The sequence below is a fragment of the Vespa velutina genome, chromosome 3 (genome assembly GCF_912470025.1).
Source record: "Vespa velutina chromosome 3, iVesVel2.1, whole genome shotgun sequence".
Taxonomy (NCBI): Eukaryota; Metazoa; Arthropoda; class Insecta; order Hymenoptera; family Vespidae; genus Vespa; species Vespa velutina.
Genome location: NC_062190.1, coordinates 3,443,540 through 3,468,941, shown reverse-complemented (window position 1 = coordinate 3,468,941; position 25,402 = coordinate 3,443,540). Strand labels below are relative to the sequence as shown.

Sequence of the window (25,402 nt, the reverse complement as noted above, 5' to 3'; positions counted from 1 at the left end):
ACTTTAGTGGCGTCATCTCTAAGTTTACAAATCTATCGTGTAAATTAAACGCGCTAAAGAGTTATCGATGGTGTGGTTAAAATGTAGAAAAAACATAATTTATACTTTGTTGTAAAGTACATTTATAATGTCAGACGAGTCCGAATACGACGCAGAGCCTGAAGAATTTGATGTTTATAAAAGAAAATATCAACTGTTACTGGATAGATGTGAGATCTTGCAACAGGTTAATATGTTGTTATAACGTGCTGTATTATTGTTGTGTTTACATGGAATGTTTTTAACTCATCGTGTTGTATGCATTCTAGGAAAATGAGAGGTTAGTCTTTCGTATTCAAAGAATAAGGAAGTTGCTTAAACGGACGAGAAAGGAAAAAAAGTTAGTGTTATAGGTTAAGCTGTAAAGCTATACAATCCTTAGTTTTCTTTGTAAGACAGTATTTATATATATATATATGTATATATATATACATATATATATATATACATATATATATATATACATATATATATATATGTATATATATACATATATATATACATATATATATACATATATATATATAAACATATATATACCATATATACACATATATATATATACCATATATACACATATATATATATATACGTTTTACGCTACACAGATTTTTAATTGATCGATTGGATCAACATGGAGATCGTTGGCGTGAAGCTCCTATGGGTGTTCTAGAGGAAAACAGTGTATTCCAAGCAACTTTGAAACAAGAGAAAGGAACAAAAGCTATGCCAAATAATTCTAAGGAAGATAAACCAAAAAAAGGCACCAAAAGGAAAGGTGCAAAAACAGATCCTAATGCACCTAAACGACCTGCAAATCCTTTCTTTCAATTTTGTCAAGAACAAAGACCTCGTGTAATGGAAAGGCTGGCTGGTGAACCAGAACCAAGTAAACAAGAATTAACTAGACAATTAGCGACTACATGGAAGTCGCTTAGCTCTGAAGATAAAAAGGTATTCTTACGAATTCTTCTGCCTTTCTTTATAGATTTTATAATGTTGTTATATTATTTTTCTAGGTATATTACGACATGTATGAGCGCTCTAAAGAAAAGTATGTTGCAGAAATGCAAATTTACAATAAAAAAACAGAAGATGCACCAAGTCAAATGTCTTTAAATACAACGTAGTATTTACTTTAATAAATTTCCATTGTATATATATTATCTGTAATTGTGCGTTTGTATCTATGACTATATGTAATTGTACAGCATATTCAAATATAATATTATATATAAAAACACAAACCCTGTTCGACCCCTTTATTCCTTTACTAAATAATATCGATATATATAAATCTATGTAAAATTATTAGAAGCAATAAGAAAACAATATTTTAGAAAGTATATTACGCCTTAAAATTGTCCTTTTTCCTTCATAGATATGCCATTGTTTTTATAGGATCATTTCCTTTAGTAAATAGTAATCCATATGTATAAATCTATGTAAAATTATTGGAAGCAACAAGAAAACAATATTTTAGGAAGTATATTATGGCTTAAAATTGTCCTTCTTCCTTCGCAGATATGCCATTGTTTTTATAGGATCATTTTCTTTAGCATGTTCCATGACAGATTGTTCATGCACACGCATAAATGGATTGGTTAATTTTTCATTTTCTATTGTGCTAGGAATAGTTGGGCAATTCTTTGCACGCTGTGAATAAGCCCATTTCATCTTTTGACGAATAGCTTCATTGTTTGGTTCAACAAGAATACCAAATTTCAAATTAGTACCAGTGTATTCATGTCCACAATATACCTTCTATAACACACAATATATATATCCATTTTCATTATATTATATTTTATATTTTTCTTGACAAATTAATAATGATCATCTTACCGTCTCATTGGGTAATTTACCCAGAATGTCAATAAGTGCCTTATACATCTGCTCAGCAGTTCCTTCAAAAAATCTACCACAACCACCCACAAATAATGTATCACCTAATCATAAATTTTGTCATCAGTATATTCATATGAAACTACATATATCCTATATCTAAATATTTAAAATATTTTACCAGTGAACACTGCTGGAGTATCTCCTTCTCCTGTTATATAATAACAAATATGTCCAGTTGTGTGACATGGTGTTGCAAGACATTGAACATTTAAATTTCCAATATTAAAGGTATCATTATGTTGTACTTTGCAATTAAGAGCTCCTACTCTATCATCTCCACCATATACTTGTAAATTTTCAAATTTTTTAACCATTTTCTCATTGCCTCCAGCGTGATCCCAATGATGATGAGTTGTTAAAATCTTTGTAAGATTGACATTATTGTCTTTAACTGCGGAAGCAACTAGATCTGGATCAACAGGATCTACTATGGCAGCATCTTTGGATTTCTCATCAATAATCTTTTAAAATTATAAATCTCAAATTAAGTATAAGACTAATAATATCTAACTCTAATTAATAAGAAAAAGTAATATACATACAAGGTACATATAGTTATCTTGTAGTGCAGGTAATATTTGGACCTTCATATCTGGTTGCTCTATTAACAATGTAGTACTATGAAAACCATTTGTAGTAATACTTCGTGCTAATAATATAAAAATATTTGTTATATTCTCTTTTAATATTTTATTAAAATTAATTATTTACTAGAAGATACCATGCATAAGTATAATATTCTCCAAATTTATTGCACATTACATGCAATATATATATACTTGGCCCAAATCACTGTTGATAGATATCAATGTAAATGTAATCAAGGAGAATTATTATTATAATATAAAAAACATATAAAATAAACTATCAAAAATCTATGTCTATTAGCAAATTAGTAAAGCTGAATAGAAAATGCACCTCAATTTATCGTTAGAAATATAATAGAAGTATTGAAGCGAGACATACAAAGACATGCAATTTTACTTAATATTTAAGTCTTTACTTTGATAAGAAACGAAGTTATTTGACAAGCAGTCAAAGTAGTAAAACTTTACAATATGATTATATCAAAAATTTTAATACCCCTGAAGTACACAGAAACGAGTTGATTTTCGAGCCAAGTAGGGCACGCACGAAGTGCCGCATTAAATACATTAAACATTTCTTTTTTTCCTTATTTTTTTTGTTTTTCTAAAATTTTCAATTTCTCGATCGTTTTTAAACTAACGCACTAACGCTCAATTAAGTTAAGTGTTATTAATTTAAAGCAAAGAGTTCGACGTAACTATAAGGTTACTTGCCTGATAAGAATGTATTACTAAAAATCAGCTGATCACACCAGACAAAGGGTGTATACAATACCGGCACTATTCGTCTCTTAGGTTAGGTTGCTCTTAAAATAATACAAAATATATGGACACGTTGCGTCCATGCGCGCGTGACATATATATCGTGAAATTTTTCGTCGATAATTTTATCTACTTTTTATAACTTATCACTAATAAACTATAGTAAATAATTAAAATTATTTATGATGTCTGAATGTAGTTCGAAAGATGTAATTAAAATTGACGATCATAACGAAGGTGCGTTCTTCCAATTTTTATTTGTTTGTTTATTTTTTATTATTTGTTTGTTTATTTTTTATTTGTTTGTTTATTTTTTATTATCTTTTGTAAATACTATTAACAATACAAAAAATAAGAAAGGGATAACAAAAGAAATTTTTCTATGATTCTATCTCTTTTATTAATATCTCATCACTTATTTATTTATTTTGCAGTTACTGAAGAAGATGAAATAGCTGCTATTGATTACGAATTACGGAAAATAGAAACTGAATTACAGAAACTTGAAGATCGTAAAAATGTGTTAATCCAACGTAAAGAAAAATTACGCGATGACGCACTATTGAAAAAAAGCTTGTCTGTATCAAAAAAGAATTGGGATGAGGAAAATTTCAGTTGGTCCAAAAATCTAAAGAAAACGTTACAAGATGTTTTTAAGATACAAAACATGCGAGCTTTACAATTACCAACCATGAATGCAACCTTATCTAATGAAGATGTTATTTTAATTATGCCTACAGGTGGTGGCAAAAGTTTGTGTTATCAATTGCCGGCTGTAATTAGTAAAGGCATTACTATAGTAATTTCTCCTTTATTATCATTAATGGAAGATCAGTTACATGGACTGCACAAACTTAATGTGAAAGCTTTAATGTTGCATGCAAAGGCAAATAAAGAAAATGTTAAAACGATAATGAATTCCCTAATAGATAAAAAATCTGATCTTAAATTAATTTATGTTACGCCAGAATATATGGCAAAATCAAATCGTTTTATGAGCAAGTTACAAAAAGCATACGAATTAAAAAAATTAGATCGTTTTGCAATAGATGAAATACACTGTTGTAGTCAATGGGGACATGATTTCAGACCAGATTATAATTTTCTTGGAATTTTAAAATCTATGTTTCCAGGTATACCAGTTCTTGGTCTTACCGCAACAGCACCAGCTAAGATTATTTTGGATGTACAGAAAATGTTAGATATTCAAGGCTGCCTAGTTTTGAGAGCTCCATTTAACAGACCAAATTTGTTCTATGAAGTACGTCGTAAACCAGCAGATAAGGATACCTGTCTAGCAATGATAGAAAATTTATTAAAAAATAGGTTCAAAGATAAATCTGGTATAATTTATACAACTACTATTAAAGATGCAGAACAATTAACAACGGACTTACGTAGTTTACAATTAAAAGTGGGATGTTATCATGCAATGTTAGAGGCAGATTATAGATCTGAAGTATATGCTAAATGGATCTCTGGTAAATACCAAGCTGTAATAGCTACAATTGCTTTCGGATTGGGTATAGATAAACCAGATGTTCGTTTTGTCATACACCATTGTATTTCTAAATCTATGGAAAATTTTTATCAAGAAAGTGGAAGAGCTGGTAGAGATGGTAAAAAATCAGCATGTATTGTCTTGTATAGATTACCTGATGTGTTCAGGTTAAGTACTATGGTATTTCAAGATAAGGTTGGCTTGCAAAATCTGTATAAAATGTTAGAATATTGTTTGGATCAAAACTCTTGTAGACGTAGCCTTATCGCTAAACATTTCGAAGAAAATTGGGAAACTAAGGATTGTACTCAAATGTGTGACCATTGTCGGAAACCCAAGGAAAAGAAGGAATTCAACATAGCACCATATTGTAGACATTTGTATGAAATTATTACAAAAGCCATCCAAAATGAGACAAGATTAACAGCATTAAAGCTAATAGATGCTTGGTTTGGTAAAGGAGCATCGTTATTAAGAGTTGCCAAAGTGCCTACTCCAACCTTTTCTAGGGAGACAGGAGAAGCTATAATAGGACATTTACTGATAAATGGCTACCTGCAAGAAGATTTTCATTTTTCAGCATACTCTACAATATCCTATTTAAAACGTGGACCTAAATCTGGAGTAGTTCTTGATAAAGATCATAAAATAATATTTAATTACGAAGTACATTAGAATACAGTTAGATACTGTAAACTGTGTAAAAAGCATCACTGAAGATATTCAGGATAAAATCCAATTAATCGGTTTTAATTATTTTTTATTTATTTACCAATAGTAATTAATACAATAATATTATTTATTTATTCCTATTAAATATTATACTCATTATTCGGTAATTTAATGTAACTATTGAGTCATGTCTAATATAAAAACGATTGATTAGAGAAATCAAGCAAACCGATCTTTTAATATAGGACAAAAAATCATACACACGAAAAACAGACACTCTTGAGAAATGGAAGTTAAAGAAAACGCAGAGTGGAGGAACGAAGAGAAGGTGAAACGAATGAGTGGGTAAAGTTCGAAGATCAATAAAAAAAGCAAGCGGAGGTGTAACGAGAACGATATGTCGATAGCTCGGGTAGTAGGGCAAAACACGCAGGTTTCGCGATCAGATGAAAATATTGATCCTGGATAAGAGAGAAGCAGCGCGACGCTTTGCATGTGGCAAAACACGTTTTACGTTCCGTTGTAACGCCGTCTTTACGAGATCAAGTCGATACTTTTCTGCTTGTTCTTGGAAGAGCAGCTGAGGCGTCGCGACGCTACCTATATATCATGAACAAGTGATGGAGTACGTATGGACTGTGCTATGTTTATAACTCATCGACAGTGATCATTTTGCGCTCTCTCTCTCTCTCTCTCTCTCTCTCTCTCTCTCTCTCTCTCTCTCTCTCTCTCTCTCTCTCTCTCTATCTCTCTATCTCTCTATCTCTCTTTCTCGCTCTCTCGCTCTCTCTGTGTTTACCGAAAAAAATCTTTCTTTGTATATGTATGTATAGCGTCGGTGTTTTTACATATGATATATACATGATGTCTCTAAGTAAACGTGATTTTTCTACACAAAAATATTTTGTGTATTATTGAATTCGTTCTTTGTAATCATTATTGACCTTTGATTTGGACATACATAATTCGTCGCTTGCAATTGAACGTTTCTCAACAAGGAACGTATTTCAATTTCATAAGATCCAGGTGAACCTCTGTATAGACGCTTTTTCTGAACTGCTTTATCAAAAAGACCAGGTACATGTACATATATGATAATTGCTTATAATATGAATGCGAACAAATAAACGATTTTGCACGAATTTTTTCCATTAAAATATGGTTAAAAGATAATAACTTACGAAAACGTTTATTATACATATGAATTTTTATCTCTTTTTATCTTTTTTTCTTCATTTGTTTTTAACGAAAAATTATTACATCCATTGCACCATATTCTATTTAATTCTACATGTAATTTTGTACATATTGATTGAAGTCAAACAGATTCTTAAGAAAAATAAATGATTAAAAAAAATAAAATTAATACTGACTTCACGAACACCTTGTAGATATTTTACTACTATCCATGCATCTAAAATATGCATCTCTAAACATTTCTCTTAACGAACAACATCAAAGATATTTCCAGTAGACATATTAAAATGATCGATATTATTTATAATTTATTCACACAACAGGCATTTCCATTTATCTGATAGCAAAGAAAAAATGTTGTTTTATTTTCTGACGCCATAATAAGTTTATTTTATCGCAATTCATTTAAAATTCCCTGATTGCCATTTATTGGGTCAATATTTTAAATAAACGGGGAATATTTATAATAAAATATCAGTACGTAATATAAATGACGTAACTCTGACGCAATCCTGACACTTAATTATTTATACTGAACAAAATATTGATGCATACTGATTATATTTATTTAATAAAATACTTATCATTAATTATTAAAAAATACTGATCAAATAAATAAAAATTAAATTCCTCGATCATATAACACGACTAATAATTATAAAATATATCAAAATTGATTTAATTGTTAGCTGAAATAATTTTTTATCGATGTAAATTTGATCGAAAATACACTCTTTTTTTCTCTATTAATTTATGCATAGAAAATTCATCGATTCTATAAAAGCAAACGTTTCAATGAGATGATATCCATTCGATAATCGCAATTGACCGAATTAATCGATCAATGTCCAATCATCGTACGAATAAAAGACGCACTATTCGAATTTCGATTGCTCGAAATATATATATATATATATATCATCTTTTTTCAAAATTTGAAATAAATTATAGATGAATGAAAATTTGACGTTGTAATATGATGTTTTAGGTATTTAATATTTGGTAAGCATAGCAATTGATTTGAGAGACAGAAGTTAGAATGTTGCATAATGGATTGAGGTCAACGTGTGTCAAGCCTTTTATCGTGCCGGAAAAGTGTCCTATTTAGAAATCACGAATACCTCGCGGTTCTTCCTAGTTCTCACCGCGCATGGCGCGAACTGAACTGAAACTCACCACCTTTGTGTTTAGTTTAGTTTATTGCATCGAGACGCCTCCGAATCTTATTTTAAATACATCTATCTTACTTTTTTTTTTCTTCATATTTTTCAGAATTTAACAAGATTTTCCATTGAAAGAAGAATTCGTCATCGATATAAAAACCGATCTTACGACGATTCTATGACTTTTTTTTTCGAAGGAATAATCTTCGGGAAAGAACGTTCACGAAGAAAATAATAATTAAGGGTGAAAGAAAAAAAAAAGATTGAAATGCGTCTCCTCCGTATAATAGATCAGAAGAACATTTTTTTGTGCCGCATTCGAGCACATCTCAAACAAGTTACTTGTGATCGATTTGTTAAACAAAAATGAGAAATAAGATAAGGATAAAGGAAGAGAAGAAAATAAAGAAAAGGTAAGACATCTAATAAAAACGAAAGAAGTCCATGCGCCGAAACGGGGGAGATTCGTTAGCCGACGAAGATGCCGCTTCCGAATATTCTCAGGAAAGCGAGCAATTACATCCTCGGCGACGGCAGCCAGGATGAACGTCGTACTATTTATCAGGATGGTGAAGCATTGTTTTGTAAGAACAATGTCTGCGTACATCCCCCAACTTTAACGCGTCAGAATTCTGACGTCGTGCATCATCCTGGATACATGACCATAACCTGTAAGTTTAATAAAAATTCTGACGTGCCAACATTGCATCTTAGTTGGATACCTAATAGCACCTTACGTAAACATCCAACTACTTTGGAAAGTTTAAATGTAAGAAAATTGGAGAGTATTGTGATGTCTCGTGATACTGAAACCAGCGAGCCATGTCATACAAAGATTTCAGAGCTTGGAGAGAAACGCTATGAGAGTAGTTGCGAGAAGGAATCTCTGGAGGAGAGAGTCGATGTTTGTTTGGAAGCAAAAGAACCTATTAGGTGTGGCGATTGCGAACGTGTTTGTTCTGGAGGATTTTCTACCGGAGTACGTATTTGCGAGGATGAAGACACTTCCAAGGATATTGGTGAGTTTCAGGGAAAAGAAAAAAGTAATCAATATAGAAACTTAGTTAATGGGGGAAGGAAAAAGAAAATATCTGTGATGCTTCAGGAATTATTAGAAAGGAGAGAGATCAAAGGATTAATCGTTTTCGTTCAGAATCAATGGAAGAAGCAGAAAAATGTAAGAATACTATTGACAATGATTATAAAAGTATAGAAGATGATCGGATACATTTATGTTATGACAATGTGAGTATTAAGAGTCGTAGTATGTCGCTGACTTCTACTTGTAGTCTCTCTATATCTACACACACAGATGGTAAGTAATTAAATCGAGCAATTATTGAATTATTTTTTGTTATCTATTTTTATATCTTTTTTTTTTTTCAGCTGAAGAAATACCATCATGGATGAGATCGCCTGAACTTCTGGCACTTCAACATAATCTTACTTTTCCTGAAAGTGCAACTGCCTCTCCTGTTACATTAAGAAGAGCTCATCGATGTAGAAGATTTTCCGTGGATCTTAGTGAAATGCGATCCTTGAGGTTATTCTTTGCAGATCCAGCTTGTACATGTGGACAATTGGTAGTTGCTAGCAGAGAAAGTCAATACAAGATCTTACACTTTCATCATGGTGGATTGGATCGCCTTGCTGCTACTTTACACCAATGGCATCAATTACTTTATCCTAGATTGGACGCTGATACAGAGGAAACTTTACCTTATAGGTATGTTATAATATTATTATATGATTATATATATATATATATATTATTTTAATGTTTATCATCTGTAAATTTATAATGCAGGCATTTTATGGTTTGTCGACCTGAGGTGAGGCGCGATGAATTGCATCCTGAAGAAGGACAAGTTCCAATGATTACATCTTTAGCATGGAAAGACTTATTAAATGAAAAGGGACAAGTAGAAGATGATTTGGCTCTCCGTAAAGGAATCTTTTTTGGAGGGCTGGAACCAGCTTTGAGAAAAATTGTTTGGCCCTTCCTCTTACATTGTTATTCTTATCAAAGCACTTACGAAGATCGAGAACAAATTGATGCTCTTAGAAGACAAGAATATGAGGAAATTCAAAAACGTAGACTAAACATGAATCCAGAACAGGGAGAACGTTTTTGGCGAAATGTAGTTTGTATAGTGGAAAAGGATGTTGTACGAACAGATAGAGGAAATCCATATTACGCTGGAGAGGATAATCCAAATATCGAAGTTATGAAGTAAGTATCTCACTGGTCATCGTTATTATTATTATCAGTAATAAAAGAATATTTTTAAATGAAGAATATTTTATTTCCAGAAATATTTTATTAAATTATGCGGTTTATAATCCCCGATTGGGATACACTCAAGGTATGTCTGATTTATTGGCTCCATTATTGGCAGAACTTAATTCAGAAATCGATGCCTTCTGGTGTTTCGCTGGATTGATGCAAAGATCGGTAGCAGTGTGTACACCTACTGATATAGATATGGATAGAAATTTGTGCTATCTCAGAGAATTAATTAGAATTATGGTGCCAGATTTCTATAATCACCTACAGAAACATACAGATGCCTTAGAATTATTATTTTGTCATCGATGGATCCTCTTGTAAGCATAAAAAAAAAAAAAAAAAAAGCCATAACTCAATAGAATTATTATTTATAAAATAATATCTTTTTTCTTTTCGATAACAGGTGTTTAAAACGTGAATTTCCAACCGAAGTTGCTCTCATCATGTGGGAAGCTTGCTGGGTCAACTATTTAACGGATCATTTTCACTTGTTCCTTTGTTTAGCCATAATGTGTGTTTACGCTGACGACGTTATAGCGCAAGATCTTAGAACCGACGAAATGCTATTGCATTTTAGTTCACTTGCCATGTATATGGATGGAAATTTGATATTAAGGAAGGCACGCGGTCTTCTTCATAATTTTCGTCAGCTCGTTCGTTTACCTTGTACACTTGCTGGACTTTGTCGCCAATGTGGTCCAGGAATGTGGGATAGCAGTCATGATCCGGTAATTGAATGCATAGGTCACGAAGATGCATCATGCCCTTATTTGGATAATTACGATTAACGACCTAATTTATTATACTAGCGATTGCATATAATTATAACGTTATATGCTTATTATAACGTTACATGCTAATTTACTCATAACCCGATTTAATGAAAGTAAAAAAAGAAAAAAAAAAATAAATAAAACCGAATACGTCTTCGGTTTGTAAATACAAAATTAAGTCTGTCTCTAAATGTTTTCGATATCATTTACATTAGTTCGTATTCGGTTTCAGTATAAGATGATGGTCCAGATAATATGTATTCAATGAGTTATATCGAATATCAATTTAGTCAAACCTGAAAAATACACATATCTATAACAAAAATACAATTTTTGATAAAAACAGCCAACGTTTCAAATAAAAATGAACAAGTTTGGTAGTGATATAGAAAATGATATACAGCTTTTTAGACAGCGTTCATATTGTCAATCTATATATAGGGTGTTTCGTAACTTGTGGGACACACTTCATCGATAGTTAGGAAATGCTAAACAATGTAAAATGTTCATTTATATATATGATCCATTTCACTTTGTTCCCATATTAAAAAATAAGAATAGCAATAGTAAAGAACAGTAGACGTACAACAGTTTAGAAGTTTTGCTACAGCAATTATTTTATCCATACAAATGGGCCACATGTTTATATGAACTTTTTTCATTGTTTGTTGTCTTCTGTCCACTAATGAAATGAGTCCTACATGTTATGAAATATTCTGTTTATATAATAGATAATACATATATATTGCCGCGAATGATATAATTAGACACCATAAATGATATTGTTCGTCGATATAAAAGAATATCTACGATATATGTAAATATCGAACTTCGTGCGCAATGATAAATAGTTATCGCGATTAGAGAAAATTCACGAAATATTTAGAAATTCTGCACACACATACCTTTAGTACAATCGAAGACTGATGATCGAAAAGGATGAAGAAAATACAATCATCCTAGTCTTAAAGTTCAGAATTAATTAGAACAAACTCTTAGATGATACAAATTTCATTTTACGACGAGATTAATACGTCGATTATCAATTTTTAAAGGACACAAATAAGAAGCTTTCGAGTGTACAGAACAAAACCAAAGAGAGAAATCAAAGGCATCTTTGTAGAGCGACAAAAAAAAAATATCTCTTATATATATATAACGTGTCTATTTTAAAATTCTTTTATCACCTCATGATATGAATCTTTTATATATATATTTAGGTAATTTTTACTCGCTTGCCATTATTCACAAGTATTATATTATTTATATAAGTTATATATTTAATGTGTTTTATATTAACTTTTTTTTTTTTCTTTTTTTTTTTTTTTTAATTCAATATCTGTGTTCTCGTGTTATATACGAAATTTGTTCATGCCTCATAGGCTGTGAATTATGTATACATATATATTCATAATAATTTATATTATCTCAATAAAACATATATATATATTTTTTTCTGTCCTGTGTGATTGTAAAATATTGTGCGTTTTTGTAAAATGTTAAATTGTGATAAATGTGCGCGAATGTTCGACCGTTTGCAGAAATCTTGCACTTTGGTTATTCTATATATGTTTTCAATGCGATTAAAACCAATTTATAAGATTTCTGAATTGAACGGTTAACGTGCTTTAACTGTGCTACCTTGTGTTGTTGGAATTTTAAAGAGAATTCTATCTGTGTTAAAAGTCTGTCACACTCGAGTCTATTATAATATAAACTATAAAATAATATAAATATATAAGATAGTAATATATGTATATATGCATATAAATAAATCTAAATAAACTTGTACAATCAATTATATATTTATTTTCGTTTGCATTGCTTTTTGGAAAATATATATGCATTTTTTGTTTATTGTACGCTACATTTGTACAGGTACAAAGTTTTTCAAACATACTATCAGTACTTTTTTGGCAGTTTTACACTTATATAAAAATATTTCTGTACTATTATCTTAAGACTTATATATAATAATACACCATTGTATAATTAAATTATGATACATTAACAATTAACTCCATTTACTTGCTCACTCTTGGCCTTTAACACTGTTACAATCAGTGAAACATCTGATACAAATTTGCAAAAGTAAAATGTATATATTGAAAGAGTCATAAATAAAGACTACAATGAGTTATAATAGAATCTTTGAATGTTAAACAAATTTAATAATTACTTTCTCTCTGAATTTTATCCATATTTTAATACTGCCTATACTATAAATCTTTGTCATTTAATTGAGCAAGTATCAGTTATTTGAAAGACTTCTTTACATAGAATAGACATCAACATTTGAATATATGCTAGATTACAGCGATTAAAGTTAATTAATACATTGTAGAAAAAAATTTCAATTTTTACACTTATCAATTTGGCTTGTACAATGTCGATCTTGACTTGTGCCAGAGTATTGTCATTTTTTTGCAGCACATGCGAACCTGCTCTGTGCCATAAACTATTCTTCATCCGCATTAAGAAAAGCAGAACTTTTCCTCGACTAGTTTGAAACTAATCAAAATTAAGCCTTATTTGCTTTGATTTAGTATAATAATCCATCATCTCTAACACCATCATATATTGATATCTTCCTTAAATTAATAGTTATTTATCATTAATTTTTAGTACAGTTCCTACATCAGGAACTTATGCCATGAAATATCATGATATAGAAACATGATGTGTTCATTTCTTCACGCACACGAACAATATATTCGAAAATCTTAATAATTTAATGTGCATCTTGATCTCATAGATCTCATAGATGTACAATCTGTATGGAAAATTTATATGCTACTGATTTAGCCATGCTGCTTGGAAATAAATTTGTATGAAATTAACTGATACTAAAAACATGGACGCGATTGCCCATACTGTTACAAAGATAAGCCAGAAATTGCTTGAAAAAGGACTGGCAAATTTGTTGATAACACCAAGACCAATGATTTTATTTGTCTTTTTTCTAGCATAATAAACTAAGAAAGTAGGAATTAAATATTGAATGCAAGTTCCTGCATACGATCCTGTAATGCCAACTAATTTAGAGAGATCTTTGGTGCTCATAGCAATTAAATAAGGCGGGAGTATTGCTAATATAGGGAAGATCAATCTTCGAAGGCAAAAATTATAAGACGTATCATCGTATAAAAACAAAGATTGTAAATTGTTTCTGAGCGTAATAGCTATTATGGGAAAACTTGTGCTCAGAGTGAAGACTGGAAAAAGTGCCAAAAAATATTCGATTATAAGCATAAAGATGTTCGTGCTTTTAGAACAATCTCCTGATCCGCGTGGCCCGAAATCCAAAGTATAAAGATCATCAAGATGTTCAAAAGCGAACGCCCCGGTCAGCGCAAGTAAAAGATAAAAAGATGCTATTAATACATAATCCAATGCAAGAGACCGATTAAGCATAGATTTATTCGCAATCGGAGCAACCAATGCAGGCAAAGAATGATGACACATAAACGAATATACGCAAGCACCGAAGAGACTAGGAATTCCTGAAATTGATACATTATCGATTAATATAATTTTTGCACAATTCGTTTAGTCTTATATATTAATATAATATTGTTTACTTCTTCGTTTAGTCATATATATTTATATAATATTGCTTATATCTTAATATAGCTTACCTGATATATTTGCAAGCGGTGGATTGCCTTGCGGGCCATCGATAACAAGTTTTCTTACTGCATAAACAATCATGATAGTAAATGCGAGCCATCTCATTGCCGAAGTTAATAACTGAAGATACTTGGTCTTTTGTACATTAACAAATACAAAAGGTCCCAGCATAAAGATAAAAATAGTCTATAAATAATAACAACAAATTCCATTAGTTCATAACGCGTAAATGATATCAACGATATTACGATTTTATAAAATGATAACATACAAGAAATATTCTATATGCATCCGATCGATCCAAAGCAGAACCTTCCCAACAAACTTCATTATCTGGTATAGTATCATTACATGTTAAGTTCTTCGGTTGATAGGTACAAGCAACATCTGCTATTGATTTAGCTACAGCCGCACCATAAATACTTAAATCGCCATATAAATAAATAGCAAGACATAAATAAAATAAGGTGGTGCCAAACTTATTGAAAAAAATTGATGCTATTTGTCCCATCTCTATCTTATCATGAATTATGTAATACCGATAAGTTGTATCCGATCGATCTGGACTGGCTGTATAAGCAGTAACTAATGGTGTATCTTCTGAATCAGAATTGGAAGGGCAAGATTCACCCAATGTTTGCATCGCCTAAAAAAGGTTGAAATAGAATATAAATTTCCAATATATTAAAAAAAAAAACAATCCAAAAAAACAAAACAAAACAAAACAAAACAAAAAATAATAATAAGAAAAACTAACACGTTTTCGATGTTGAATTTGCCTCCAAGTAACTATTGCATTGGCAGATGCCATTACCTCAATAACAAAGGTAACTGTCATAAAGCTGTAATAATAAAAAAAAATAATTATCATCTCGAGTTATATTTAATAAAATATCTCATTTATTCACCTTATAAAAGCTAATATCAAAATAACACTGAAACCAAGAGCCCATCCTGCTCTACTAAAAACAGCTGGAAGAGTCAAAGCTCCTGTTCCAACGATAAGATTGAAGATGTATATCAGACCAACCTAGGAAAAAAGAAAAAAGAATTCAATAAGATTTCGAAAAGAAAGGATGAATCATGCAATGAATTATATAGTACAGTGCTAAAAGTAACTGCGTTATTATTTAATTGATAACAGTTTAATCTACTGTTTACGAACAAAGGTTATGTAAAACGTAACATCGAATCTTAATGTCAAAGTTAAATCATTCGCTTACCAACGTTGAATATTGGTCGCTCGAATTTTGTTCTGGCATCTTGACCGAACTTGCGTGCAATATGATAGAATGTGTATTAAATTTTTTTTTATTACAATCACATAGATGTCATTGACGTTAGACTATCGTTTTGTATTTTTCTAACGATGATGGTGTACAAGAGCGACTTCACCGAAACCGATCATGACTTAGTCATGTCGAATTAGTGAAAATATCAAATATGTATTAAACGATAACCTCTTTTTTTTTCAAAGTTATATCAAATTTTTTATTATCTTCATATCCTTCTCTTCAAACCTTTATGTTAACCTTTATGAAAATAATGAAACATCAATTTCTAATAACAAATAAATTTTGAACGATTCGAAGATTTAATGACATTTTGACTTGTTATGACAGAACAAATACCATAAATCGTTTATTTTTCTTTTTCTTTGTCTTTTTATTAGATTCATATCGATTTTTTGGACAAAGCACCTGTCAAATAATGTATATCTTTTATCGTTCGTCCTATGCTGCCACCTATAAACGTATAAATTTTATATATTTTCCCACCTTACCAACAATTACCAGAGATACGCCATCTACCGGATACGATACGTCGAATCAGATTCACATCTATTAGCAAGATAGACGATAATCTATTTCTATGATAATCTTTTCTCTTAACTGGCTTGATCGAACGCACAAGTGTTGATTGACCCTTTCAAATCATAAATTATGTTTAATCAAAATAGGAAGGAAATATCGTTCTTTAGGAACTTTTGTTAGATTATAAACGATGTATTTATGATTAGAAAAAAATATCAATATTAAGTAAATAAGACATTAGATATATATATATATATATATATACACCTGAAGTCATTATTATTGCAATTTTTATAAATACTTATCCAGTCCTTTTGATATAATCAAGAGTATCATTACAATTATTTAGATCCATGGCCTCTTGTAATGACAATTGATAAGCGCAGGATGATTAAATGGCTTTACAGGAATAATTAGTACACACTCATACACATGTAACACGCACACACAAGCGCGTGTAATCTAACGAAGTTAATGTAGGTCAGTGTTTAATAAAGAGAAAATAAAGAAATTAAGAGATATTAAATAATTTGAAAATGTTCTATCATACATTTACATAAAAAACTTGTAAAAGAAAGTAAAAATATAAAAAAGGAAAAAAAAAAAAAGAAAAAACTGATAAACGCGTTACATTATAGTATTATTTAGTATAAATTCGTTGTAATTATCTGAGAAAAATGAACAAGTGAAATTTTAACCTGAAATTGTATTTAAGGTACAGAAACAGTCGATTATCTCGATTTGAATGAAATATATGATCGGATTCGCGTTAAAGTTTAGAAATGATGAAAAAACTTTGATATAAATGCATACGTTTATTATTGGTACTCATGCATTAAATATGTCTAAGATGTTTCTTGTGACGTTACATAGGTTGTTGATGTTGTTCTTTGTTATTATTGTGATGATAACACAGATCTAATCGTGCCGGATAATCGACGTTTAACTGTAACAATGCGTAACAAATCATTGAAAGAGAGAGAACACACGTAAAGCTTGCTAGACTTGTGCTAATTAATAATTATAATAATCATAATAACGAAGAATAGTTATTTCAAATATTTTCTTTCTTTTTCTCTCTCTATTATACAAAACACGAACGCATCGTCGCGGAAGAAGATTAACACGGTGCAAGTTGATTGAAAATAATTTTTATTCGACTGAACATATAAACCTAATTAAATTCTTAGAGTAATTTATATGTTAAGTATTATTTCTTCTTCTTATCTTTCTTTTTTTTTTGTTTTTCTATCCTTTTCCTATTTCTCGTTTTTTTTTCTTTCCTCACCACAAATCTTACGTTACAATCAACGACGTCAAACGGTACAAAAGCTACAATTATGTATAAAAAGGATTCGCGTGATTCGATGAGATTAATTGATTATCATGAAACCGAAGCATGGTGATAAATTTCGCACGCACAAGTTTCTCTCTATGCATCATCGTAGTGCAAGGTGTGACGACGAAGGTTCTCTTTTCTTTTTCTTTCTTTCTTTCATAGGGATGCATTTCGATTGAAAGGATCTGGATAATAATAACTGATCTTAAAAGACACAAGAGTCCAAGTTGATCGTGTTTTTAAGAGTTTTATTTTATAATACCATAAGTCTAAAGTAGTCTTTAAGATGTATGTGAAGAGTGTGTGTATGTGTTTGTGATTGTAGTATGCGTATAGTACGTATGTATTCGTAACGTGTGTTCGTCTGTGTCGTGCGTGGTCTTGCACAAGACAATAGAAATAAATTATAATACTGTGGCCGCGTATTATTAAAAGGGCCGTTCCTTTCGACGACGACAGATGAGAGAGCCCGTCAGACGTGATCGAGAGAGAGAGAGAGAGTGAGTGAGTGAGAGAGAGAGAGAGAGAGAGGGGGGGGGGAGAGAGAGAGAGAGAGAGAGAGAGAGAGAATTGGAAAATAACAAAAAAAAATTAGAACTTGAAAGATTCTCTCGCATCTTAGGATAACGAGCAGGCTAATCGATCGTCGTCGAAACGAACGCTTTTCCTTTCCTTTTAATAACGCAAGCAAAGGTCATAACTTACTTCCATTGCATCGCGCGAGGCCACCCACCACGCTGCTGGTAGTGTAGTGAACCTCGAGATATTAACTCGGGGGCGCGAAGGGCCGTTCACCGCACTACGATCCCGCGCATATCGGGACTTCGGGGAATGATAGTATGGGAAAAGGAATATCAAATGCGTTTAGAAGCACTTCCTGTGAACGATAGACGGTCCAGACTCGTCATACTCTTGTTTAGAGATCCACATTTGCTGGAAGGTTGATAGCGACGCGAGAATAGATCCACCAATCCATACAGAATATTTCCTTTCAGGTGGTGCGATAATCTTGATCTTCATGGTAGAGGGAGCCAAGGCAGTGATCTCCTTCTGCATTCTATCAGCAATACCTGGATACATGGTGGTACCACCAGACAAGACGGTGTTCGCATAGAGATCCTTACGAATATCGACGTCGCACTTCATGATCGAATTGTAAGTGGTCTCATGTATTCCGCAAGCTTCCATACCCAAGAACGATGGTTGGAAGAGAGCCTCGGGACAACGGAATCTTTCGTTACCAATAGTGATCACCTGACCGTCAGGAAGTTCATAGCTCTTTTCTAAGCTCGATGACGAAGCAGCAGTTGCCATTTCTTGCTCAAAGTCTAAAGCGACGTAGCAGAGTTTCTCCTTAATGTCTCGTACGATTTCACGCTCGGCCGTAGTAGTGAAGGAGTATCCTCTCTCGGTAAGGATCTTCATGAGGTAGTCAGTAAGATCACGACCAGCCAAGTCGAGACGAAGGATAGCATGTGGTAAAGCATATCCTTCGTAGATCGGTACGGTGTGAGATACACCATCGCCGGAATCTAAGACAATACCAGTAGTACGACCGGAAGCGTATAGAGACAGTACGGCCTGAATAGCGACGTACATAGCTGGTGTATTGAACGTCTCAAACATGATTTGCGTCATCTTTTCGCGATTCGCCTTAGGATTCAATGGAGCTTCCGTGAGGAGAACAGGATGTTCCTCAGGTGCAACTCGAAGTTCGTTGTAGAAAGTGTGATGCCAGATTTTTTCCATATCATCCCAGTTGGTGACGATTCCGTGTTCAATCGGGTATTTCAATGTTAAGATACCTCTCTTCGATTGAGCTTCATCTCCGACATACGAATCTTTCTGTCCCATGCCTACCATGACACCCTGGTGGCGTGGTCTGCCGACAATGGATGGGAAGACAGCACGGGGTGCATCATCTCCAGCGAAACCAGCTTTACACATACCAGATCCATTATCAACAACGAGTGCGGCAACTTCCTCGTCACACATGTTTATTTATTTGTTTTTCTGAAAATAACGAAATCTACATTATCTTTCTATAATATCAACAATTATTATAAATAATTTTAAATCCCATATTTTATATATCATTTACAATTTTTCTATAAAATATAGAAAATTACATAGATAGAATAATAAGTCATTCAATTGAATCTTATATCTACTAATCAAATTGTACAAAATATTCTCAGCCTATCATCGTGCTACCTGGAAGGAAACTTTACAAGATGGCGACGAAGAATACGTATTGTACTAAACGAAAGAGATTCGAAAGGAAAGTTCTCATTTTCCATTCGAATTCTAATGGAAAAAGCGATAAAAGGATATATCGATGCAATCAATAAAATAAAAACAAATTACTATACCTATTATTTCGATAATAGTATATAGGTATATATTACCATACCAAAGTAATACTAATATATGAAGTAATAAAAATTTTATAAAAAAAGTTTATATTCCAGATAAAAAATAATTTGGTAAAATTTGAAATGTGGCAAGAATATTAAATGAGGAATAGAATTTCAGAAACGATATGGGCGAGTCAGCAAGTACACGTCACGATGGAATGACCGCACCCTGCCCCGCCCTTCCCCGGCTAAACGGTCGCCAACCGATAAAGAATTTCCGATAGTTTGTAAAAATAATTATTTTCTTGTTATCTTCAATAAATTTTTAGCTCTAATAATTTCCTATTCTTTATAATTCAAGGACAAAGACATAGAATTATGATTCTATATAACCGATCTTTCACAAGAAATAAAGATCGGAATTACGATCGGCATCTATATATGAAATCGAAGATTCATGTTCTCTAAGCGCCATCAAGCGGCGAACGGTGATAATATAATCAACGAGAGAAAGAAAGAGAGAGAGAGAGAGAGAGAGAGAGAGGGAAACTTCGTTAGAGAGAAGAATATTCTCTAACAGAACACCTTTAATAATATGACTCACGCGCGAATACATCGAATTCGAACACACCCACTATTTTGAATTTTGACAAATAATTCGAAATCTTTAAATGAGATATAAACTGACATGATACAGTTTCTCGACACTTCGAAATTATTTCGTTGCACTGCGGAGAAAAGGAATCCTCAAAACGGTTGTAAAGAGCTATAATCCTTCTTCCGAATTTCTCTAATCACACTTTAGATATATATATATGTGTGTGTGTGTGTGTGTGTAAAATAATATATTATATAAAAATCACCACTTGCTATTCTATCCAACAATTTTTTTCTTTATATACATATAAATGTTCTTCATTTATATCAGAGAACTTACTTCGCTTCACGTGAAAATAGAGAACGAAATAGAGATATACTTGTAATATGTACAAGTTAGGAAGAGCTCGGTCGTCGTATGTCCGTAATAACCGCCGACACTGCGAACCGATCTAGCACCAAACACAGAGTGTAGGTTGACAGAAGAGCGCGCAGTGTATTATACGAAGAGCGTCGTCCCCTTCGCGATCCTCTCCACCACTCTGCCCGTCGACCAATAAGGGCAGGACACCCTCCGCCAATCCTGGCTCTCTTTACCATATATGGAACTGCTTCGCCACGGTGGGGTCTATCCCCACTCACTTACTCTTTCTCCTTCCCCTCTCCTTTATCTCTCTCGCAACCCTCCACAAGCTGTGCATCGCGCTCGAATTGCCTGAACCGAACATCTCGCGAACTCCTGCCAACGTGCTTCTCCCACCTCCTCCTAACCCTCCATCTCTCTCTTTCACTCCTCTCTCATCTTCTCTATCATAATCCTCGCTATTCCCCTCCCCTTTGCCGTACCATTTTTTTCTTTCTTCCCTTTGACGACCATTCGCAAGAAACTTCGTGTCGTTTAGAAGATCGTCATCTTGTCCAATGTCAATGAGAATATTTTCTTTTTCCATGGAACAAGAATTCTGCTTCCGGTAACGGGGCAATCTGAGTTTGAGTCAATACTCATGCAATTATGTAATTTTAAATTGAAAAATAAACGATATATATATTTATATGCGTATATTTATAAAGAAAAAAATGAACATTTTCTAAGAGATTTCTCGACTCTATCCCCGAACGGATTATCATCGTTTATTATCTTTTTTCTTTTCTGATTTTTAGTTTTGAAGATATCTGTTTCATTATAACGCAATTATTCATCATTCTTTATAAACGAAACTTTGACGATGACTTCGACAGTTATTATATTTCTTGAAATTTTTTTCTTAAGTGTTACTATGAAGGACATTGGGGAAACGAAGCCACGTGCTTTCTAATATTACGATTGTAATGTATACGAGCAAATTTTTAAAATACTATCGTCTCGTCTTATATGTATATATAAGATTATAATTAATTAATAGAAAGTTTAACTTTGGAATAGACTTTTTCGTTTCTTTAATTTCAATAATCGCTTTTCGATAAAGTTTAGCATGAGAAAAAAAAAAAAAACAGAAAAAAGGATAGGAAATATCGGCTGGATTTTATTAGATATGATTTTTTAATTACACAGAGATATTAGTTTTTAAAATCGGTTACTGAAACTTATTCGCAGTTGAATGTTACGTTAACAAAATGCCGGGTTCCATGTTCTCTCAGAGTACAGAAGCGCAGATTTTAACATTACTAAAGTGAAATTGTAGGGTACGATATAACTGTGGTAGAATAACAGTGGTAGAAATAACAGTGGTAGACAAAGTTATTTTTTAGATTATGCTTAAATATAACCAAAATTGTTTAAGAAGTTAGGTAAACATTTTTTTAATTCGTCTACATGCCTGGTGATTAAAACATTTTGTGACTATGTCGATTTTATTTCACACAAAGTCGCCTCCACGATTTAAAATAAAATATCGTTTCATTGTAATCGTGAAGATCACCAAGCACTTTGACTTTTTTACTTTTAATAATTAGATCTTATACACGTTTAGAAATCATTGAGAAATAAGAAGCAATTGTTGTGAGATTGCGAAAGTATTCATTTTTCGAACGTGACGCTTAAATTTACTGGACTCCAATTGGTTTCAGTATTGCCAATCGACGAATGTGAAAGAGAAATCTGCAGAGAATTTGAGATACGAGAGAGAGAGAGAGAGAGAGAGAGAGAGAGAGAGAGAGAGAGAGAGAGAGAGAGAGAGAGAGAGAGAGAGAAAGAATGTAAAGTGCCGGAACGCACTCTGGAACGATGATTATTCCAAACTAATCTCTTGTTTTGTTTAATTGTCCATATCTTTGATGAAAATAATTTCGTTTTGTCTTTTTTTAATCAAGTAAAAAAGCAATAATATCTGAAAACATTCGAAAGAATGTCTAGACTAACATTAAATACCATTGGCTCCTTTCCGTATTGTAGAAATTTGAAAGAAAGAAAGAAAAAAAAAAGGGAGGGAAATAAACAGCCGTTGTAATAAGTTAAAATTCTAGATAAAAAGAAAAAGAAAATGAAAGAAATATCATGTCGTGTTTCCTTGCTATTAAAATGATAGATTAGTGGCATATAATCGTAGATAGGTTAGTGGCCGTTCTTCTCGCACAAGCGTGCACGAGAGCGTGCAAGTACACATACATATATACAACGGCGTCGAGTGCTATTAATAAACCACCGTTTCGTCGCGACCACCTGCGAGGAAAGAGAGACTACGTGCTGAACGTGTGTCAGGGGAACGACCACTTGATGCCGGCAACCTGTCGGATCAGCTTCAACGGGCCAAGCCATCAGTTTCCTTCTTATCCGTGAGAAGAATAATCGCGAGAAAATATAGGACATATAAAACGCGCGTGCGAGAGAGAGAGAGAGAGAGAGAGAAAAAGAGAGAGAAAGAGAGAGAAAGAGAGACAGAGGGGGAGAGAGAAAACAAAAAAATTTCACAAACCAATTGAAACGAATAATGTAAAAAGTAAGAGAGGCATTAAGTGTTTCGAGAAAATTCGAAGTTGTACAGATAAGGAGAGCAACGCCCTGCCAACATGGCCGGCCGGTCCCGTTTTCTCGACCGGCTTCATCGACTAACGTCTCAAACAAATTTCATGTTATAAATTGTATATTTATTTCTAACAGATCTTACGAATATTACGTTTCCCTATCTAATAAGAAAAGGCGTTAATGTTTGGTATCATTATTATGATTTGACTCACCTTTAAAAGAGTTAAAGACACAAAGAAGCGTCGACGAACTGGTCGAGAGAGAACACGTCCGTTGTTCGGCGTAGGGCCACCACAAGGATACTACTATCAGGCACGAAGTACGAATGAGACTCGAGGGGTCGCGAGTCGCGAGGACTGTGAGCGAGATCGTGGCTCCTACCGCGTTCTGTGGACTCGCCCGTAGGTGTGGTCGGTATACCACGAGACCAAAGCGATATACTTCAGACTGTGATCGACCAAGGCACGTTGGCCTTTTATTTTTATATTTCAGCTCGATTCAATTATTTATGTATATATATAATTAGACAAATTTTCTATTGATTAATTTTTAATTGCATATGACTCGTGGCGACTCCTATCATCATTTTTACATGGAATTGTTCTCATCTAAGACGAACCCCCCTCTATGCGATTGGAATGGACTCGTCCAGCCGGCTCTTCCCCCACCTTGCGGATTCACAGCTCTTGCCATATATGGGCATAAAACGAAAGCGGCTCGCTGATTGGTCGTTCGACCGGCTGCCGGCTAGATTCTCCAAATGCCGCTTCAAACTGTACGATACGGGGAGTATAATGCCTTCTGGATGCGTACACACTAGTACGTAAGGGTTCCCCGCCTGTCTGACTAACCGTTTGTAGAATGTGTGCGTAAAAAGGAGAATGTGTGCGCTTGCATGTTGTGCGTAACATAACACATACATATATCTCGTAACGGAGTTGCATGCGACACACGATCTTATACACATATACGCTTACATTCACTTATCATACGCATACACATACACGTATGTATATACGAAAAGAGAGTACTCTATCGATAGTAGGTATAGGGTGAGTCATGAGAAATAGTCAGGAGTTTTCGTGAGACTGCGCTTTCCTTTGACTTAAAAATTTTTCACACGGTTAGCAATTGCTTCACGACAGAGAAGTCGAACGAAGAAGAATTTACTTATTCCATAATGCACAAGTCACATATATAGATTATTAGTCTCTAATGTGGTTAACATATTTTAATCGCATTTTGCAATTTAAATATATTATTGGCTTGTGTGTGTAAGAAGAAAAACAATTTAAGCAAGTTATGATACCGAAGTGAGTCGTTAACTTTCAAGTCTAACCTTATCGGCATGAAGAACGATTACAATGATTCCTGGGCAAGGTTACTACAAACATTTTACAAAACAGAAAACAAGTTTTTCAATCAATTTAATGTATACGTCATTGTTTTCTCCATTTAAATCTTTCGTTCTTAATAATCATATATACGTGAGAATTGCGTCATATTTTGTTTTTTATTTTTTAATTTTTTTATTTATTCTTTGACGTTGTTTGATGAAATCATTATTAGATAAAGCATTGTGGCAAATATGGCGCAATATGAATTTCCATGTAACGACTTGATTCATCAAATCATATCTTACTTATAATCTATACTGATAAATAATTAAAAAAATATATTGCTATATATTTATTATTTTTTAATCCAAGTAATAGTATAGTATATAGATGATAAAATATATTTGATGGTAATTATATTAAAAAATATTACAAATTATGTTTAAAATGTATCTATTCAAAGTTATCGATTAT

At 32.7% G+C, this 25,402-nt stretch overlaps 5 protein-coding genes and 1 long non-coding RNA gene across 15 annotated transcripts; 4 read left to right on the top strand and 2 right to left on the bottom strand.

Annotated features, from left to right (window-relative positions):
• On the top strand, positions 1 to 1,311 carry LOC124947968 (non-histone protein 10). 2 transcript variants are annotated; one of them, XM_047490863.1, is made up of 4 exons: positions 1 to 226; positions 309 to 319; positions 648 to 993; positions 1,059 to 1,311. In XM_047490863.1, the coding sequence occupies exons 1-4, from the start codon at positions 128 to 130 to the stop codon at positions 1,167 to 1,169; spliced, it is 567 nt and encodes a 188-aa protein (XP_047346819.1). In that variant the 5' UTR covers positions 1 to 127; the 3' UTR covers positions 1,170 to 1,311. The 2 variants fall into 2 exon arrangements, with proteins under 2 accessions (XP_047346819.1, XP_047346818.1); XM_047490862.1 differs by having other exon boundaries at positions 14 to 226; positions 309 to 379; positions 1,059 to 1,307.
• Positions 1,145 to 17,144, bottom strand: LOC124947966 (hydroxyacylglutathione hydrolase, mitochondrial-like). 7 transcript variants are annotated; one of them, XM_047490858.1, is made up of 9 exons: positions 15,746 to 17,144; positions 15,431 to 15,552; positions 15,280 to 15,364; positions 14,794 to 15,168; positions 14,531 to 14,708; positions 2,490 to 2,596; positions 2,066 to 2,408; positions 1,885 to 1,988; positions 1,145 to 1,803 (listed from the first exon to the last, which is right to left on the bottom strand). In XM_047490858.1, the coding sequence occupies exons 1-9, from the start codon at positions 15,782 to 15,784 to the stop codon at positions 1,531 to 1,533; spliced, it is 1,626 nt and encodes a 541-aa protein (XP_047346814.1). In that variant the 5' UTR covers positions 15,785 to 17,144; the 3' UTR covers positions 1,145 to 1,530. The 7 variants fall into 7 exon arrangements, with proteins under 7 accessions (XP_047346814.1, XP_047346813.1, XP_047346812.1 ...); XM_047490853.1 differs by lacking the exons at positions 1,145 to 1,803; positions 1,885 to 1,988; positions 2,066 to 2,408; positions 2,490 to 2,596 and adding an exon at positions 11,595 to 14,395 and having other exon boundaries at positions 14,794 to 14,944; positions 15,062 to 15,168; XM_047490852.1 differs by lacking the exons at positions 1,145 to 1,803; positions 1,885 to 1,988; positions 2,066 to 2,408; positions 2,490 to 2,596 and adding an exon at positions 11,595 to 14,395.
• Positions 3,037 to 7,304, top strand: LOC124947965 (ATP-dependent DNA helicase Q1-like). The gene is made up of 2 exons (XM_047490850.1): positions 3,037 to 3,533; positions 3,731 to 7,304. The coding sequence occupies exons 1-2, from the start codon at positions 3,479 to 3,481 to the stop codon at positions 5,470 to 5,472; spliced, it is 1,797 nt and encodes a 598-aa protein (XP_047346806.1). The 5' UTR covers positions 3,037 to 3,478; the 3' UTR covers positions 5,473 to 7,304.
• Positions 5,957 to 13,631, top strand: LOC124947964 (TBC1 domain family member 16). 2 transcript variants are annotated; one of them, XM_047490848.1, is made up of 7 exons: positions 5,957 to 6,094; positions 7,939 to 8,848; positions 8,935 to 9,144; positions 9,216 to 9,555; positions 9,637 to 10,062; positions 10,143 to 10,436; positions 10,523 to 12,173. In XM_047490848.1, exons 2-7 carry the CDS (start codon positions 8,311 to 8,313, stop codon positions 10,905 to 10,907), a joined length of 2,193 nt encoding a protein of 730 aa, XP_047346804.1. In that variant the 5' UTR covers positions 5,957 to 6,094; positions 7,939 to 8,310; the 3' UTR covers positions 10,908 to 12,173. The 2 variants fall into 2 exon arrangements, with proteins under 2 accessions (XP_047346804.1, XP_047346805.1); XM_047490849.1 differs by lacking the exon at positions 5,957 to 6,094 and having other exon boundaries at positions 7,546 to 8,848; positions 8,983 to 9,144; positions 10,523 to 13,631.
• LOC124947969 lies at positions 13,863 to 18,187 on the top strand. Its single transcript, XR_007100557.1, has 2 exons — positions 13,863 to 15,349; positions 15,441 to 18,187. It is a non-coding gene; the product is annotated as an uncharacterized LOC124947969 (long non-coding RNA).
• On the bottom strand, positions 17,907 to 23,953 carry LOC124947967 (actin-5C). 2 transcript variants are annotated; one of them, XM_047490860.1, is made up of 2 exons: positions 23,804 to 23,953; positions 17,907 to 19,688 (listed from the first exon to the last, which is right to left on the bottom strand). In XM_047490860.1, exon 2 carries the CDS (start codon positions 19,668 to 19,670, stop codon positions 18,540 to 18,542), a length of 1,131 nt encoding a protein of 376 aa, XP_047346816.1. In that variant the 5' UTR covers positions 19,671 to 19,688; positions 23,804 to 23,953; the 3' UTR covers positions 17,907 to 18,539. The 2 variants fall into 2 exon arrangements, with proteins under 2 accessions (XP_047346816.1, XP_047346815.1); XM_047490859.1 differs by lacking the exon at positions 23,804 to 23,953 and adding an exon at positions 20,970 to 21,153.
• Positions 23,954 to 25,402: the final 1,449 nt, after the last annotated feature.

Excerpts from the sequence above, each read along its gene's own strand:
- LOC124947967 (XM_047490860.1), bottom strand. The coding sequence starts at position 19,670 with ATGTGTGACGAGGAAGTTGCCGCACTCGTTGTTGATAATGGATCTGGT.
- LOC124947964 (XM_047490848.1), top strand. The coding sequence starts at position 8,311 with ATGCCGCTTCCGAATATTCTCAGGAAAGCGAGCAATTACATCCTCGGC. Across the intron at positions 8,849-8,934 it reads AGACACTTCCAAGGATATTG|GAATTATTAGAAAGGAGAGA; the intron begins GTGAGTTTCAGG and ends GTGATGCTTCAG. Across the intron at positions 10,437-10,522 it reads TGTCATCGATGGATCCTCTT|GTGTTTAAAACGTGAATTTC; the intron begins GTAAGCATAAAA and ends TTTCGATAACAG.
- LOC124947965 (XM_047490850.1), top strand. The coding sequence starts at position 3,479 with ATGATGTCTGAATGTAGTTCGAAAGATGTAATTAAAATTGACGATCAT. Across the intron at positions 3,534-3,730 it reads AATTGACGATCATAACGAAG|TTACTGAAGAAGATGAAATA; the intron begins GTGCGTTCTTCC and ends TTTATTTTGCAG.
- LOC124947966 (XM_047490858.1), bottom strand. The coding sequence starts at position 15,784 with ATGCCAGAACAAAATTCGAGCGACCAATATTCAACGTTG. Across the intron at positions 2,597-14,530 it reads ACCGCTTGCAAATATATCAG|CACGAAGTATTACTACAAAT; the intron begins GTAAGCTATATT and ends TTATATTATTAG. Across the intron at positions 2,409-2,489 it reads AAGATAACTATATGTACCTT|ATTATTGATGAGAAATCCAA; the intron begins GTATGTATATTA and ends TAATTTTAAAAG.
- LOC124947968 (XM_047490862.1), top strand. The coding sequence starts at position 128 with ATGTCAGACGAGTCCGAATACGACGCAGAGCCTGAAGAATTTGATGTT. Across the intron at positions 227-308 it reads GATGTGAGATCTTGCAACAG|GAAAATGAGAGGTTAGTCTT; the intron begins GTTAATATGTTG and ends TATGCATTCTAG. Across the intron at positions 994-1,058 it reads TTAGCTCTGAAGATAAAAAG|GTATATTACGACATGTATGA; the intron begins GTATTCTTACGA and ends TTATTTTTCTAG.